This window comes from Petaurus breviceps, unplaced genomic scaffold, assembly GCF_028583685.1.
Source record: "Petaurus breviceps papuanus isolate PSGF00001 unplaced genomic scaffold, PetGlider_PUasm1.0 243541, whole genome shotgun sequence".
NCBI lineage: Eukaryota > Metazoa > Chordata > Mammalia > Diprotodontia > Petauridae > Petaurus > Petaurus breviceps.
Window position 1 is genome coordinate 1,892 of NW_027185932.1, and position 16,582 is coordinate 18,473.

At 39.2% G+C, this 16,582-nt stretch overlaps 1 protein-coding gene across 1 annotated transcript; it reads right to left on the reverse strand.

Annotated features, from left to right (window-relative positions):
- Positions 1–4,900: 4,900 nt before the first annotated feature.
- Positions 4,901–16,103, reverse strand: LOC138167651 (afamin-like; the record flags this gene model as incomplete). The annotated part of the gene is made up of 6 exons (XM_069096584.1): positions 4,901–5,118; positions 7,082–7,211; positions 11,527–11,624; positions 12,419–12,551; positions 13,631–13,848; positions 15,971–16,103. Coding segments are annotated over 6 exons (930 nt in total), but the record flags the coding sequence as incomplete, so codon positions are not given.
- Positions 16,104–16,582: the final 479 nt, after the last annotated feature.

A 16,582-nucleotide genomic window follows, 5' to 3' on the forward strand; every position in this document is an offset into this window, starting at 1 on the left:
CTTTAAAACAGTATCGTGTGCCAGGTGGGCAAGATGAAATTACCACTACTATAAAGGAATATGTTGAAGCAGGAGTGTTAGTCCCTACAACCACAAGATGGAATAATCCTGTCTGGCCAGTAAGAAAATCAGATGGGACATGGAGAATGACTGTGGATTATAGACAGTTGAATAAGGTGACTCCTTCTTTGTATGCTGCTGTTCCAGATACCATCACCTTAATAGAAAGGATCCAGAAATATGATGGGACTTGGTATGCAGTTATTGACTTGGCAAATGCCTTCTTTACCATCCCAATAGACTCTAAACAATGGGACCAATTTGCTTTCACTTGGCAGGGTAGACAATATACTTTCACCCGCTTGCCACAAGGTACATACATAGCCCCACTATTTGTCACAGGATTGTGGCTGAACAGTTGGATGAATTAAAGCTACCTGGTGTACAGCTTACCCACTACATTGATGATATCATGATACAGGGAAAAGATGTGAAAGAAGTGGAAAGGAGCTAATTGAGCATATGAAAAGTAAAGGGTGGGAAATTAACCCTGCAAAGGTTCAAGGACCAGCTCAAAATGTGAAATTTTTGGGTATACAATGGAACAAGGGGCTAAGGGAGATTCTTCCTCAAGCCCAACAAAAGATTCAGGATTTTCCTACCCCTACCAATAAGAAGGAGGCCCAAAAGTTCATAGGATTGTTTGGATACTGGAGGCACCACATTCCACATTTGGGACAGATTTTAAAACCTTCGTATAGAGTCACACGGAAGAAATATGAATTCGACTGGGGACTTGAGCAGAGTAAAGCTTTTGAAGAAGCCAAGGCTGCCATACAATTGGCTCTAGATTTGTGGCCCATGCAAAATGGTCCAGTGGAATTGCAAGTGACTGTACAAGATGATTATGCAAACTGGAGCTTATGGCAAAAACAACAAAGTCGAAATGTACCTTTGGGATTTTGGTGTAGGAAACTCCCTTCATCTGGAGTCCAGTATACACCTTTTGAAAAGCAGTTGTTAGCTGCATATTGGGCTTTGGTGGAGACTGAACAACTGACTCTGGGCCACGAAGTGATATTAAGACCTGGAATTCCAATTATGACCTGGGTAATGAGTACCTCAGCTTCTCACAGAATTGGACATGCCCAAGAGGCTAGTATAATCAAATGGAAGTGGTATATTCAAAATAGAGAGAAAACAGGCAAAAGCGGTGGGTGATGAGGGAGGAAGGGAAAGAATCTGGAATTCAAAGTTTTAAAATCAAATGTATAAAATATATATATACATATTATTATTATTATTTTACATGCAAATGGGAAATAAGACATACAGGCACTGGGGCATAGAGATCCACCATGCCCTACTGGAAAGTTGGAGAAGGATGGGGGAAGATATAGGAGAAAGCAGATTGGGGGAGGGGAAATTCATTGGAATCACTGTTTTGGGGTGGTGGTTTAGGGGAAAATGAAGAGAAATTTTGTAACTCAAAATCTTGGGGAAATGAATGATGTAAACTAAAAATAAACAAATAAAATTTAATTTGAAAAAGAAAATCAAATAAGAGAGGTAGGGGAAAAATTGGGAAGAGAAATGAGAGTGATGCAAGAAAATCATGAAAAATAAGTCAACACCTTGGTAAAGGAGACACCAAATGGGAAAAGAGGTACAAAAAGCCAATGAGGAGAGAAATACCTTTTCAAAAAGCTAAATTGGCCAAATGGAAAAAGAGGCACAAAAATTTACTGAAGAAAAAAACTTCTTAAAAAATAAATTGGACAAATGGAAGAGGAGTAAAAAAGTTCACTGAAGAAAATAATTCCTTAAAAATAAGAATGGAGCAAATGAAAGCTAACGACTATGAGAAATAAAGAAACGATAAAACAAAACCAGAAGAATGAAAAAATAGAAGACAATGAGAAATGCCTCATTGGAAAAACAACTGACCTGAAAAATAGATCCAGGAGAAATAATTTAAATATTATCGGACTATCTGAAAGCCATGATTAAAAAAAAAAAGAACCTAGACATTATCTTTCCCAAGAAGGTATCAAGGAAAACTACCCTGATATTCTAGAATAAGAGGGTAAAATGGAAATTGAAAGAATCAACCAATCACCTCCTTAAAGAGATACCAAAATGAAAATTCCCAGTAATATTATAGCCAAATTTCTGAGCTCTTGGGTAATGTAGAAAATATTGCAAGTAGTAAAAAAGAAACAAATCAAGTATCATGGAGTCACAGGCAAAATAACACAAGATTTAACAGCTTCTATATCAAGAGTTTGGAGAGCTTGGAATACAGTATTCTAGTGGGCAAAGAAATTAGAATTACAACCAAGAATCACCTACCCAGCAAAACTGCATATAATTCTTCTTGGGGGAAAATGCATATTCAATGAAATAGAGGACTTTCAGGCATTCTTAATGAAAAGACCAGAGCTGAATAGAAAATTTAATTTTCAAATGCAAAACAAAAGAGAAACATACAAAGCCAAATGGGAAAGGGACTTCATGAGGTTAAACTTTTTACATTCTTACATGGGAAGATGATACTTGTAACTCATAAGAATTATCTCATTATTAGGGCAGTTAGAAGGAGTATATATAGACAGAGGGCACAGGTATGAGTTGAATATGAAGGGATGAAATCTAAAAAATTAAATTAAGGAATGAGAGAGGAATGTACTGGGGAAAAGAAAAAGGAGAGTTAGAATGGGATAAATCATCTCACATAAAAAAGGGAAGAAAAATCTTTCACAGCGGAAGGAAAAAGGAAGGAAGTCTCTCATCAGAATTGGCTCAAAGAAGGAATAAATACACACTCAATTGGGTATAGAAGTCTATCTTACCTACATGAAAGTAGGAGGGAAAGGGCATTAGAGAAGGAGCAGGGAGGTAGAAAGATAGAAGTGAAAACAGATTGGGGGAGGGATAGTCAGCAGCAAAACACTTTTGAAGAGGAGAGAGAGAATAAAATAAAGAGGGATTGGGATAAAATGGAGGGAAATACAGTTAGCAATTGTAATTGTGAAAAAAAAAATTGAAGCAAGTTTCTCCAATCCAGGCCTCTTTTCTCTAACATAGAGAGAACTGAATCAAATTTATAAAAAAAAAAAAAAAAAGAGCCCTTTCCCAATTGATAAATGATCAAAAGATATGAACAGTTTTCAACTGAAATAATCAAAGCTACCTATAGCCATATAAAAAAATGTTCTAATTCACTATTAATTGGAATTCTGAGGTACTACCTCCTACTTATTAGATTGGCTAATAGGACAGAAAAGGAAAATGATAAATGTTGGAGGGGATGTAGGAAAAATGAAACACTAATGCATTGTTGCTGGAGTTGAGAACTGATTCAACATTCTGTATAACAATTTGGAACTATGCCCAAACTATAAAGCCATGCATACCTTTTGACTTAGCAATGCCACTACTAAGTCTGTATTGCCAAAGAGAAAAAAAAAAAGAAAAAGTACCTATATGTACAAAAATATTTATAGCAGCTCTTTTCTGGTGGCAAAGAATTGGAAAATGAGGGGATGCCCATCAATTGGAGAATGGATGAAGGAATTGTGGTATATGATTATGATTTAATACTATTGTGCCATAAGAAATGATGATCAAGATGCTCTCAGTAAAACCTGGAAATTCTTACATGTTCTCCTGCAAAGTGATATGTGCTGTGTGCAGAGTAATAGCAATATTTTAATATGATCAGCTATAAATGACAGCTATTCTCAGCAATGCAGTGATCTAAGACAACTCTGAAGGACTCATGAAGAAAAATTCTATCCATCCCCCATTACACCGATATACCACAATTTATTCAGTCATTCACTAGTTGAGGGGCATCCCCTCAATTTCCAATTCTTGGCCACCATAAAAAGAGCTACTATAAATATTTTTGTACATGTGGGTTCTTTTCCCTTTTTATGATCTCTTTGGGATACAGACCTAGTAGTGGTATTGATGGTTCAAAGGGTATGCACAGTCTGATTGCCCTTTGGGCATAGCTCCAAATTGCTCTCCAGAATGGTTGGATCAGTTCACAAATGAGCTAATATTTGTAAAGAGCTTTGCAATTCTTACATCATCCTTATAGTGCTATATAACACTAGCCATTAAATTACTAATTACAAATGAAGCTTTTCTAGCTATTAAAACAAGTCAAATAAAGCTTCATTATGGCAATTGCCATGGGAGGAGGTTATTTGGTTGGAATTGTTTTGTGCACAGATGAGCAATATGGGATCATTGCACCAGTAGATGGTGTCAGATGCCATCTAGTCCAACACTCTCATTTTCAGAAGAACTTGAGTGACTTACCCAAGGTCTCACAGATAGCAGAAGTAGGTTTTGTATTCAGGTCATCTAACTCCTGAGTTAATGATTTTTCTGTTATACCATGCTGTCCTCTCCAACATAACTTGATTTCTTTTAAGAATTGCCATACTCTCAGGGGCGACCAGGTAGCACAGCAAGTAAGAGCACCGGCTCCAGTGTTGAGAAGACCTGGAGATCGAATCCCGGGCTCAGACACTTAGCACCCACCCAGAAACACCTGGCCATGTAACCTTGAGCAAGTTACTTAACCCCAATTGCTTAGGGGTGGCCAGGTGGCTCAGCGAGTAATAGCACCAGCTCCAGTGTCGGGATGACCTGGGGATCAAATCCAGGCTCAGATACTTAGCACCACACCCAGAAATAACTGGCTGTGTAACCTTGAGCAAGTTACTTAACCCCAATTGCTTAAAAAAAAAATAGAACTAAAAATTGCCATACTCTCAACTGATTTCTCACTCCACCCCTTTTCCATTTCAATTTAATCCAAGCTGGTAAGATTTTCTAGTGTTGTTTTCTATATTCTTTATAAGGGTTAGTAAAGTTACATTACTTAGTCAGTAAGTTTTCTTTGTCTTCATGCAGATGTTGGCAAACATCATCCTTTTCTGTAAATATCTCTGCTCTTAGAGATGAATCCTCTGGTTTATCATCATTTTCTGAATAAGCGAAGATGCATTCACCCCTCTGGGGCACTGTGAGTTGACAACAGTCTCTAATTTTGCTGGAGATGGAGTCTGCTTTTGAACAAATGGATTTTATAATCTTGGCCTATTTAAGATCAAACAGAAATTACTTTTCACATTTGTCTCATTTGTTTGGTTTCCTTTCATAAGCCATAGCCTATGAGTAAGACAAGCCTGTGACTATCATCTAGAAATTATTTAATCAATAGTTCTCCTATTTAATCACCATAGAATTTTTGGTATTAACTCCATAATGAGAGAATTCTTAACTTGAAACAGGCTTTATTCCTTACAGCTCACATTGGCACAATTTATGAAGAAATACGTCTCCTAAACTTGCAACAATTCTGAGTTACAGGAAAGCTGACTCATTATTCTTTTCATTACTGACCTCTTAAGCCTAGAGATGTTGAAATCTTGTGACCTTAATGGAGGTCCACTTCCAAAACAAATAAGAATAATATCTTGGTCTAATGTTTCTATCATTGACAAAGTATCTCACACAATCCATTCATGAATCAAGACATCATTCCATGGTGTCATTGATACTCTTTGAAAAAAGAAGGAAAAACAGCAGCAAGAATGCTTACACTTAGGCGGCTAGGTGGCACAGTGAGTAAAGCGCCGACCCTGGAGTCTGGAGGACCCAAGTTCGGTTCCGATCTCAGACATTTAACACCCACACAAAAAAACTAGTCATGTAACCTTGGGAGAGTTACTTAACCCCAATTGCCTTCCAAAAGGCAAAAACAAAAAACAATGCTTACACTTATTTCATTTGAGATACAAATAGCTTTGCCCTCAGTCAACAGGTTATTTATTATCTAGGGTTCAGAGGGCTTTCTTTCACATGGACTGATTCTTTGTGAGCTTGGATAATATAACATAACTGTCTCAGGCTCACAAAACCCTATGAAAACAAATAGTATAAATATTAAGATGCTTGTGTTCTAGCTGAAGGAACTGAGTTAGAGAGAAATGAAATTATAAAGTCACATGGCTAACAAGGGGCAGAACTGAGATTTGAAGTCAGATCTTTCCTCCCTCAAGACCAATATTCTTTCCAACACAGAATGCTGTGTCTTGGAGACTAAGGCATTTCAATATAGCTACCCAATAAAAAACCACCAGGGAAAGAGCCTACAACATAGTTCTGTGTATGACATTATTTCCTTATATATTTCAACTTTGTAGAATGCAAGCTGTTCAATAAACACTCTCCTTGAACACAAAATCAGCTTAAGGGGTAAAGTCTGTTTCAATTATTTGAAAAGTCCAAATTATAGAAAAATTTTGGAACAAAAGCAGTTTTCTGATGTTCAAGTATAGACAGCAACTCCAACCAGGCCAACAAAATGTTACCTAGGAAATTTTATTCATGAATAGAAAAGAATGGTTTGTAATTAGCAGTATTTAAATGAAAAATCTTTAAAAATTTAATAGCAATATTTTTATTAATGCATATGTTAATTATTAAATAGATAATACTAAATGTTTTTTTTTTCATTTCTGGAACTTTTAGGGGGAGGTTTTGCTAACCAAAGGGAAACTTTCCCCATAGCCTGTTGTAATTTGCCAAATTAGTAGTGTATGATTTAATAAGGCTTAACTATATAAAAAATCCAACCATTAGAGACAGCATAGTATAGTGTATAGTGATAGACTTGGAGTCATGGAGAACTGGGTTTGAATCTTATCTCTGCCATTTGCTAGCTGTGTGGTTACCTAACTTTTCTGAGCTTCAGGCAACTCCTAAGGATTTATCTACTAAGTCATAGAGGTGTTGCTATTTGCCCTTTAGTGAAATGCTTCCTTGGTGAATAGTGTTCCCCCAAACAGGGGCCACAAACTGCCCTAAAATACAAGATGTTGCAAAGTATGGAAGAACATGAAGAGGAAGAATCACATGTCTACATAGCAGTAAGCACCCCATGGTGCCCTGGGCCCCAGCAGACCACCAAGGTTTCTCTTAAGTGGCAAAAGACAGCTGTCCCAAATCAAGGAGCACGTTGTTCTCCAAAATACATGTGTTGTTAGTGACTATTTACCTCACTACGGAAACAGTGAACTACATCTCCTTCACAGCACACATCAATCATGGTAGGAAAATCTTTCAGGAGCATATCAAGTTCTTGAAAGCCAATACTGGGAAATTTTTGGCTGATTTCCACAACTTTCCTAGGAAGATAATTGATAAATATTGGTTGATTAATTAAATAAATCACTAAAATTATTTGAAACAGGACAGGTGGTAAAATCTACATTGCTTTGTTAATGTAGTCTTTGGCCAGTAATAATGGGGGTGACAACAACAGTGGCAGCTGGGTGGTGCAATGGAAAGAACACTGAGCCTACAGTTGGGAAGACTATTATCATTGTTAAAAATAATAGCCCCCCCCAAAGCCCAACCCATCATCTCTGTCATAGGAAGGAATACAAGCCAAAGAAGATACATAGCAGGGACTCTGTACCCTGAGATCTCTAAGGTCACTGTGGAAGCCTGGCAGGAACCTTGAAACATTGACCAGATGGGTCCAGGTCATACCATTGATTGGATCAGTAGCCCTCTGTGTGATACAACTGCCCCTAGGAAGCTCAGAAATAAAGGGGATGGAGCAGGGCTTCAGGTTCATCATACCCCAGACATTCATGATGATCAGTTGGACACAGAAGATACAGAGTATTACTCCTTTCTGTTCTGGTATCAAAGGGAGGCAAGATGTGCCAGCATTAAACAAAACTGACAAGATCTATCCCACTTTACAGAAAATGCTTCAGTGCAGATGGCACTGTCCATTAAAAGTAGGCAAATCATGAGTGTTCATGAACGGAACTGAAGATATGAATACTTTCATTATGCTCCAGTATTAAATCAGAACAAAACCAGAAACCAATCTTACTGATTATAGGCAAAGGTTTCATATTAGCTTTTGTTAATGGCACCCTTGGGTTCAAGTCACACAATACCACATTGCTAACCAATGCAGGATAAACGTGAAAAATAACTTCCTCTCAACCTAGATTTGATTAAATAAGAGGGAATCAAGGCCCTACTAAAATCTGAAGAGACAAAAGGTGAAGACCACAATCACAGGTAAGGGAAAAGCTTCCTTTAATGCAAAATCCACTGCTGACAGTAAACATTTAGCACTAACTGAATACTTAACAAGGCATATTTGCTATCTGGAACAATTTGCTAACTTAAATAGAAACTAGAATTAAACTCAGAATCTCATGTGCTGACAGATGACAACCCCTCACACCATGAATAGAGGCCACAATATGTCCAGCTGAACTCAGCCATTACATTGTGCTGGAAGGAAGCCATTAGCATAGGCTCCAATTGCCTCTACATAAGATGGGTCCATTCATTTAAAAACAATTGTGTTTTTAATAGATGTCATCATACACATAATCTTCAAACTACATGAAACAAGAAGCTTTCAAAGTCTAGAAATCTGGCTAAAACATATGTAACCTATATCAAATTGCTTACTATTTTAGGGAGGGAGGAGCAGAAGGAGAGAAGGAGAAAATTTGGAACTCAGAAAAACATTTTAATAAATGTTAAAAATTGTCTTTACATATAATTAGAAAAATAAAATTAATTTTTAAAAAGAATCTGGCTAAAGAGATCAAAATGTCTGTGTCTTCCTCTCTATTTCTGTACTATACATATCCTCTCTCTCTCTAGCTTCTCATTCCCAAGAACAAAAGCAAATCTATCAAAAAACTGTTGGGATTTATCACACTCATCATAAAGTGGTAGTCAGTGCTAACTAAACAGAAAGGCAAACAAACATTAAAGAACAGAAATAAGCTTTGGATTTAGCAAATACTCTCCAAGTGAGAGAAAGCATAGCTTGAGCAGGCAAATATTGCCATCTGTATGGGTCATCTCACAGAGACAGCAACTATCCATTCAGCCCTCATCTCTGTTCCTTTGGGCTGATGCAGGCAAACAGGGCTAAGTGACTTGCCTAAGGTCACACAGCTAGTCAGTGTCTGAGGCCATATTTGAATTCAGGAAGATGAGTCTTCCTGACTCCAGGCCTGACATCCCATCCACTGTACCACCAGCTGCCAAGGCATCTTCAGACAGCCCTTTGAGGTTTACCAAGTGCCTTTCTCACAATAATCCTGGGAGGTAGATAGTGTATGTCCAACTTTGCCTCATGGCCAGTCCTTAGGGAAGGGAGTGAGAGCCAGGAGGTGATGGCTGAGCCTGGGCTCTGGCCCTCTGGTCCTAGGGACTGGATAGCAAGAGAGCAAGAATCCTGCTTAACCAGGCCTGCCAGTGTATCAATGGCTCCACAGGGCCATGGTCCCCCACTCTGCAAAGAAGGGAAGAGGATTCATTTTCTCATGTCTTTCTGAGACTAGACTCAATCATTAAAATTACATGGCACTCCATTTCCTTTTCATTTCCTTTTCATTTATGTGGTTGGAGGCACAGTGGACATAGTTCTGGGCTTGGAGTCAGGAAGACTCACCTTTCTGAGTTCAAATCCAGTCTCAGACACTTATTAGCTGTGTGACCCTAGGCAAGTCTTTTAACCCTGTTTGCCTTGATTTACTCATATGTAAAATGATCTGGAGGAGGAAATAGCAAATCACTCCAGCATCTTTGCCAAGAAAACCCCAACTGGGGTCACAAAGGGTCAGACACAACTAGAAAAGAACTGAACAGCAAATCATTATGGATATTGGTTTTCTGATTCTTCTTGCCTTGGTTTGTATCATTTCATATAATTCTTTCCAGCATTCTTTATGCTTCATGGTCATAGTTTCTTACAGTACAATAACATGCCATTACATTCATAGACAACAATATATTTTGCCATTCTTCAAATAGTGCACACCTGAAGTACTTTGTTTCCAATTCTTTGATACTACAAAAAGTGTTGTTGTAATAAATATTTTCATATGCATGGATTCTTTCTATCTTTAACCTGTGTAATATCAGGATCTCATGTCAAAGGGCATGAGCATTTTAGCCACTTTTTTAAGAATAATTCCAAATTGTTTTGCAGAAGAATTCACAGATCTCCCAATAATGTACAAGTGTGTCTTTAAACATGCACACCCCAGTATTGATGATCTCCATCTTTCGCCTTCTTTGCCAAGTTTCTGAGTCTGAGGCAAAGCCTAAGATTTGTTTGGATTTATATTTCTCATTTTATTAGTGACTTGGAGTGTGGGGTTAACAGTCTGCAATTCTTCATTTTATTGCTATTGATTTATATTCTTGACCACTATCTATAATTCAATGGTTTTTAGGACTGGCTCCTTTCTTGCATTTTGTTTCCCATGAACTGCTGGGTTCTTTTTTCATTGTTGGTGCTCTCCATGATAGCTAGTTCAGTAATTTACCAACTATAATCCTAATCTTCATCCCATATGCAAATACCTTTCTCCCTCCCCCTTGTTGTTGAGTCCTGCCTGACCCTTCCCCTTTGTTGAAATTTGTGAAAGTTCTGGGAAATACATTCTGAGCAGCCCAGTTTGGGCAGGATCCATTCCACGGCCCAAAAATCTAGACCTCACTAACAGCCACCATCTTCTTAGCCAGATGCTCACTTCCCAAATCTGCTTTTGAAGTCCTTAAAAGCCTTCAGCTTTCATCAGCAGCCCTAAGAGAAACAACTCCTATTTCCCTAAGGGCTAGTACTTCTTGTCCAGGAAATCATAATCTTTGACAATGCTCCCTTTTGGCAGCATATTTATTTTGGCAGGAGGAGAATTAGATCTCTGATTTCTCTTCTATAAAACCCTCTCATTCGGGGGAATCCCCTCCACCAATGCTGCTAGATACATGGTCTACAATTTAAAATCTTATAGGGTTCACTCTCCAGAGTCGCACAACAGTATACAGAGAAGCAAAAACGTAAAGCAGGTCTTATTAACTCCAAGGCCAACTCTATCCACTCTCCCATGCTGCCCACTCTTAGTATCTTTTGGGACCACATAAATCAATATAAATGAATAGTGTTTATCTAGTTTGACCAGTTGTGATGGCTTCTCTATCATATATAGGATATAAATCAGTAGAAGACAATGGACCTTTTTGTTGTTTTCAGAACACGAAACCTGAACAGGGAGTCCCCAACCATCACTACTTAAACTCTTTTTCCTCTAATCCTTACTAGGATATCTTTCATTTAATAGTATATATGAACAGATTCTTATCATCATTTTTTGGAGAATAAGCAGCTGCCTCTTCTTCAGACAGTCCCCCCTCTTCAGAAAGATCCTCAGATCAGAGATGGCCCATTGGCCCATGGTCGGAGAGCTCATTGTCTCTCCTCTGATGCCAGCTGCATATGTCTACCATCCCTAGTCCATCCTTCCTGTTATAGTCTTCTCTTTCCCTCTTCACCCCCCTTTCACTCAAGCTCTCTGTGTCTGCTTTTACTTTCTCTCCACTGTTAATAGGGGAAGTGTTAGTTTAATATATAAACAAGAAAAACTGAGACATAAACAAAAAACTCACTGAAGCTTTACGGCTTTGGTTCCAAATTGCCTCAATACCCCACAGAGGTTTAGCTGCTTTGCAGAGATGTCTTTTAAATCATTTGTAATGGTTGTTGCCTGGAGGAAGAGGATGAAAATATGACAAAGTAAGCAAAAGATTAAAAAAATCCATATTTGAAATTTGTATGTATCACCTCCTATGCAAAGTAAGATTTCTCTATAAAATCTCTACATTAAAAAGAAATAAAGGTATTCTAATTCTGATTAGAATCATGGAAAATGCTTAGAATTTTGCTTTAGAAAAGTGACCCACAAAAAGACACGTGAATTGTGGCATATGATTTATGTCTGGCTCACCACCTCTGCTGCAGGGCCTGGCCATTTCTCTTAATCATACAGGAAGGGCAGCTGAGGACTGGAAATGGAATAGTCACCTTTTCCCCCAGGTATCTACTTCCTGGGGTTTGATTCAAGTTTAGATGTGCATAGAAGCCAGAAAATGTCTATGGAAATGGAAGTCTGTGGCACACAGAGATCATTTCAGGTCATGAGAAGATATGGCCTGGAGCTGGCAGCCAATAAATTTATCAACTAATGAAACAAGTCATTGGGATCATAGAGGAATAAATATAGAACTTTGGCAGCCAGAGAGGACAATGCCCTCATTTTCTCAACAGATAAACTTAAATCCAAAGAGGAAAGATGATTTGTCCAGTGTAAAGTAAGCAATAAGTAGGGAAGAAGGGATTTAAACCCACAGTCTCTGGCTCCAAATTCAGTTGTCTTATCTTTGGGTCATGAAGCATTAGCAAGAAAAGTAGTGTCATAAATAAGAAGTAATTTAACAGTCATCATTTTAAACTGAAGAACTGGGAAGCTATCAATTTTAACTGAAAAGAAAATTACTATACCTTTGTGTGGAAGCATTCATGTTTATTTTCTTCTTGACAACAGCTAGTGCTGACTTCTTTGTATCGAGCAGCCAGAGACAAGAGTGTGGGGGCAAATAAAAATGGGTTCCGTCTGGCTATTTCATAGATATACCTAAAGAGAAGGAAGGAAGGAAGGAAGGAAGGAAGGAAGGAAGGAAGGAAGGGAGGAAGGAAGGAAGGAAGGAAGGAAGGAAGGAAGGAAGGAAGGAAGGAAGGAAGGAAGGAAGGAAGGATGGGAGTAAGGGATGGAGGGAGGGAGGGAGAAAGAAAAGGATGAAGAAAAGGAAGAAGAAAAGTAAGAATTTTTCCAGTTAGTCAACACCAGAGCTGGATAATATCATTTTTTCTGATGCATTCTATTGTATTGAATTCAGTTATTTTTTTAAATCCACAATCCAGTGCTTTGGGTAACAGATTTACTCTTAATTCTAGGACACAGGTGCCCTTGTTGATGTTATCTCTTTCCCTCACCATACTTGCAGGTTGCATACATTATATTAGGTATTTTGTATTCTTAATACAACCAAGACAAAGTTGATGCTGCTCCCTCCTTAAACAGGTAGTGTTGTACCTTAAACAAACAAGACCCAAGGAACAATTTAGAAGTGGACTCTTTATTGACTCCCTGTGACTGCTTGGACCAGACCCCAAATTGAACAGCAGCCAGCAAGAGTAAAGCATCAACATATAAAGGCAAGCCATGTACCTAACTGCAGGGATTGTGTAAGCAGGAACTCACAGAAGCCAAAATCAACAATTGGTCAGTACACATTTTGATTTTTGGCACCCGTGAGTTTCCCTAGGTGGGGCTAAACCTGGCAGTTTGCCTCCTTCCTTGAAGGAGAGAAAGGATGCTGGTTAGGGGAGGAGGAAGGGAACAGGGGAGCCAGAATGAGGCCATATACAACAGTGGGGAAGGTAGAGCTCAATCATCTTGAAATGGGACTTCATTAGGTTAGAAGTGGCTTCGAGTTAAATGTTCTTTCTGTGCTCCCAGACATGCTTTCCCTCTGTACAAATTTTATCATCACTGACATATCACTAAGAACAAATCATGCCTTCCACACCTGGGAACACAAACCTTTCCCATTTCAAAACCTATGTCTGCCTAATCCTTGTGAGTGTCCTTGAATGTCAGATCAAGGCAAAGGCACCTCTCCTGGGAGGTTTTCTAGTGACAATGTCCCTTACTGATTTCGAAAGACATCATGATCTTCTTCAAACTCCTGGCACCCCTTCTCTGGATCTGTGAAGGAGTCTTGGAAAGGAGTCAAATAACTGACATCAGCATTTTTGCGTTGAAAGAAGCACAGTCGTCTCTCAGAAGTATCATTTGTGCAACATTTGGAAAGTCTGTACTTGTTGGAAAGTTCCTTTGCCCCACATATTTTATCATGCATTACATAGATCTAAATAAGAGAAAGAAAAACATTAGCCATAGGGCCCCATCCTTTCTTTCACCACATTAGTGGAGCAAATCACCACCATCACCATCATTACCACCACAATCATCACCATCATCACCATCATCATCATCACCATCATCATCATCATCACCATCATCATCATCACCATCATCATCATCATCATCACCATCATCATCATCATCACCATCATCATCATCACCATCATCATCATCATTATCACCATCATCATCACCATCATCATCATCACCATCATCACCACCACAATCATCACCATCATCATCATCACCATCATCATCATCATTATCACCATCATCATCACCATCATCATCATCACCATCATCACCACCACAATCATCACCATCATCATCATCACCATCATCATCATCATTATCACCATCATCATCACCATCATCATCATCACCATCATCACCACCACAATCATCACCATCATCATCATCACCATCATCATCATCATTATCACCATCATCATCATCACCATCATCATCATCACCATCATCATCATTATCACCATCATCATCATCACCATCATCATCATCACCATCATCATCATCATCACCACCACGATCATCACCATCATCATCATCACCATCATCATCATCATATAAGCAGCAGCATTGTAATAGCTTATGCTTCCATATCATTTAATATGTGCAAGGCACTGTGCTTAGCACTCTACAATTATTATCAATTAGAATTCCTATTGGTCCTCACAACTACCCTGAGAGGTAAGTGCTTTTATTATCCCCATTTTAAAGATGAGGAAACTGAGGCATAGAGAGGTTAAGTGACTTATCCAAGGTCACACAGGTGGGATTTGAATTCAGGTCTTCCTGACTCTGGGCCCTATGATCTATCCACAGGGTCACCTAGCCACCATCTCTCTACTTTGTTGGACAATAGCCCATGATTCAGGTTGCGCCTAAGCAAAATTCTTATTTTTCTACCTGCAACAGTCCAGCATTAGATTCCTCCCTTTGAGAATTCCCTTCCGTAGCATTCAAACTCCAGAGGTCGCATGCTGCTTCCTGATTACTGCCAGGGGCTCGCTATGGTGACATCCTTTCAGAGACCTTTCTTATCTCCCAAGTCCATATCTTTTTTTCAGTGCATCAGTGCTCTACCTGATTTACAAGGTAACACTTTTAGTGGGGGACAGGCAGTGTCTAATGGTGTCATCCAGTACCTTCCAGGGAATATTTTAATCGGGACCTTCTGGAGGCACAATATTGTGGAGGAGAAAGAACACTGGGATGAGTCACACAATGTAGACTGGACTCCTGGACCTGCTCCCTTACTATCTATAAGCAAGACACTTAACATGAGCATATCTTAGCCTCAGTTTCCATATCTTTAAAATGGGGAGGCTGGTCTAGCTGAACCCTAACCTCTCATGCTATGATCATTTGATTCTGCCTACCATACAGGCTTGTTAGGAGTCATAAGATATTATTATTAAATAAAAATAAGGTAATAATAAAATTACATTTTGCTAGCAATAAAGTAACAGCTAAGTATTGCTGTGGAGAGTTCTGGACCTGAACTCAGGAAGGTTCATCTTCCTGAATTCAAATCTAGCCTCAGACACTTAGTAGCTGTGGGACCTCGGGAAAGTTACTTAATCCCATTTGCCTCAATTTCCTCATCTGTAAAATAAGTTGGATCAAGAAAACCACTAGTAGGGTCACAAAAAGTCATTCATGACTGAAATGATTGAACAACAACCCAACAATAAAGTACTTTTTAAAAAAGATGGAAGTCTGAGGCATATTGACAAGTCAGTGGAAAAGTGGAAAAGTCAGTCACTGTTTGCCAGGTGTCTCCCACACACAATTGTGTAGGCAGATTCTGCACTGTGTCCATGGGGGCTTCCAGCTTCAGATCCATAGCAAAGGGTTATTCCTGGGGCATACCCAAATGGAACCAAACTTTCCCAAGGAAGAAGCCTTTTTAAAGATAAATATAGAAGCAATGCATATAAAACAGCAAAGTAAAATGCTGGGGACATCCTACAAGGTTTTTGCTGTTGTGACACCTTTCTCCAAAGGGAAAACAGGCAAGCAGAAGAAATCCCTCATTCACTCACTGCTATCTGTGCACACTCAGGGAGCTGCGCATTGGCCATGCGTCTCTCTCTATGGAGGGCCATCTCTTCAACCAATCCAGTGATTTCTTCATATGTGGCTTCTTGAATGAACTGAGCAAATGCAACAGTAGCCCTAGAACAGAAATTACATTAAGAAAGACTTTTAAGGCTTTTGATCTCAAACTTTTTTCTGCAAGCCAATCACTACCATCATTCCTATTGCTAGTTCCAAGAAAATCTCAAAGAAATGATTCTGAGCAAGTGTAAGGGTTATGGGATTTAAAGATCTTCCATGCCCCGTTGGACTTGCTGACGTAGCAGGAAGGGGCGGAGCAAGAGGAAGCGGAAGCCAAGCTAGCGTTCCTTCGGTGGCTGGCGGTGGTGGTGACGGCGGCAGCAGCAGAGGCAGTGGCAGCGCGAAGCCCTTTTTGAGTTAGAACTGCTAAGGACTTTCTGCTAAGGACTCCTGCTGAGGACTACCAGGGGCCGGAGCTGCTGGGAGCGCTCTTCCAGGACGCTGGGTGGTTGCTGTGAGTGGGGAGAGGAGGACCTTTGCCTGAGGTAGCCTGTTCTGTTTTAAAGGCTTGAAAATGTGGGTGCTTTCTACTTTAT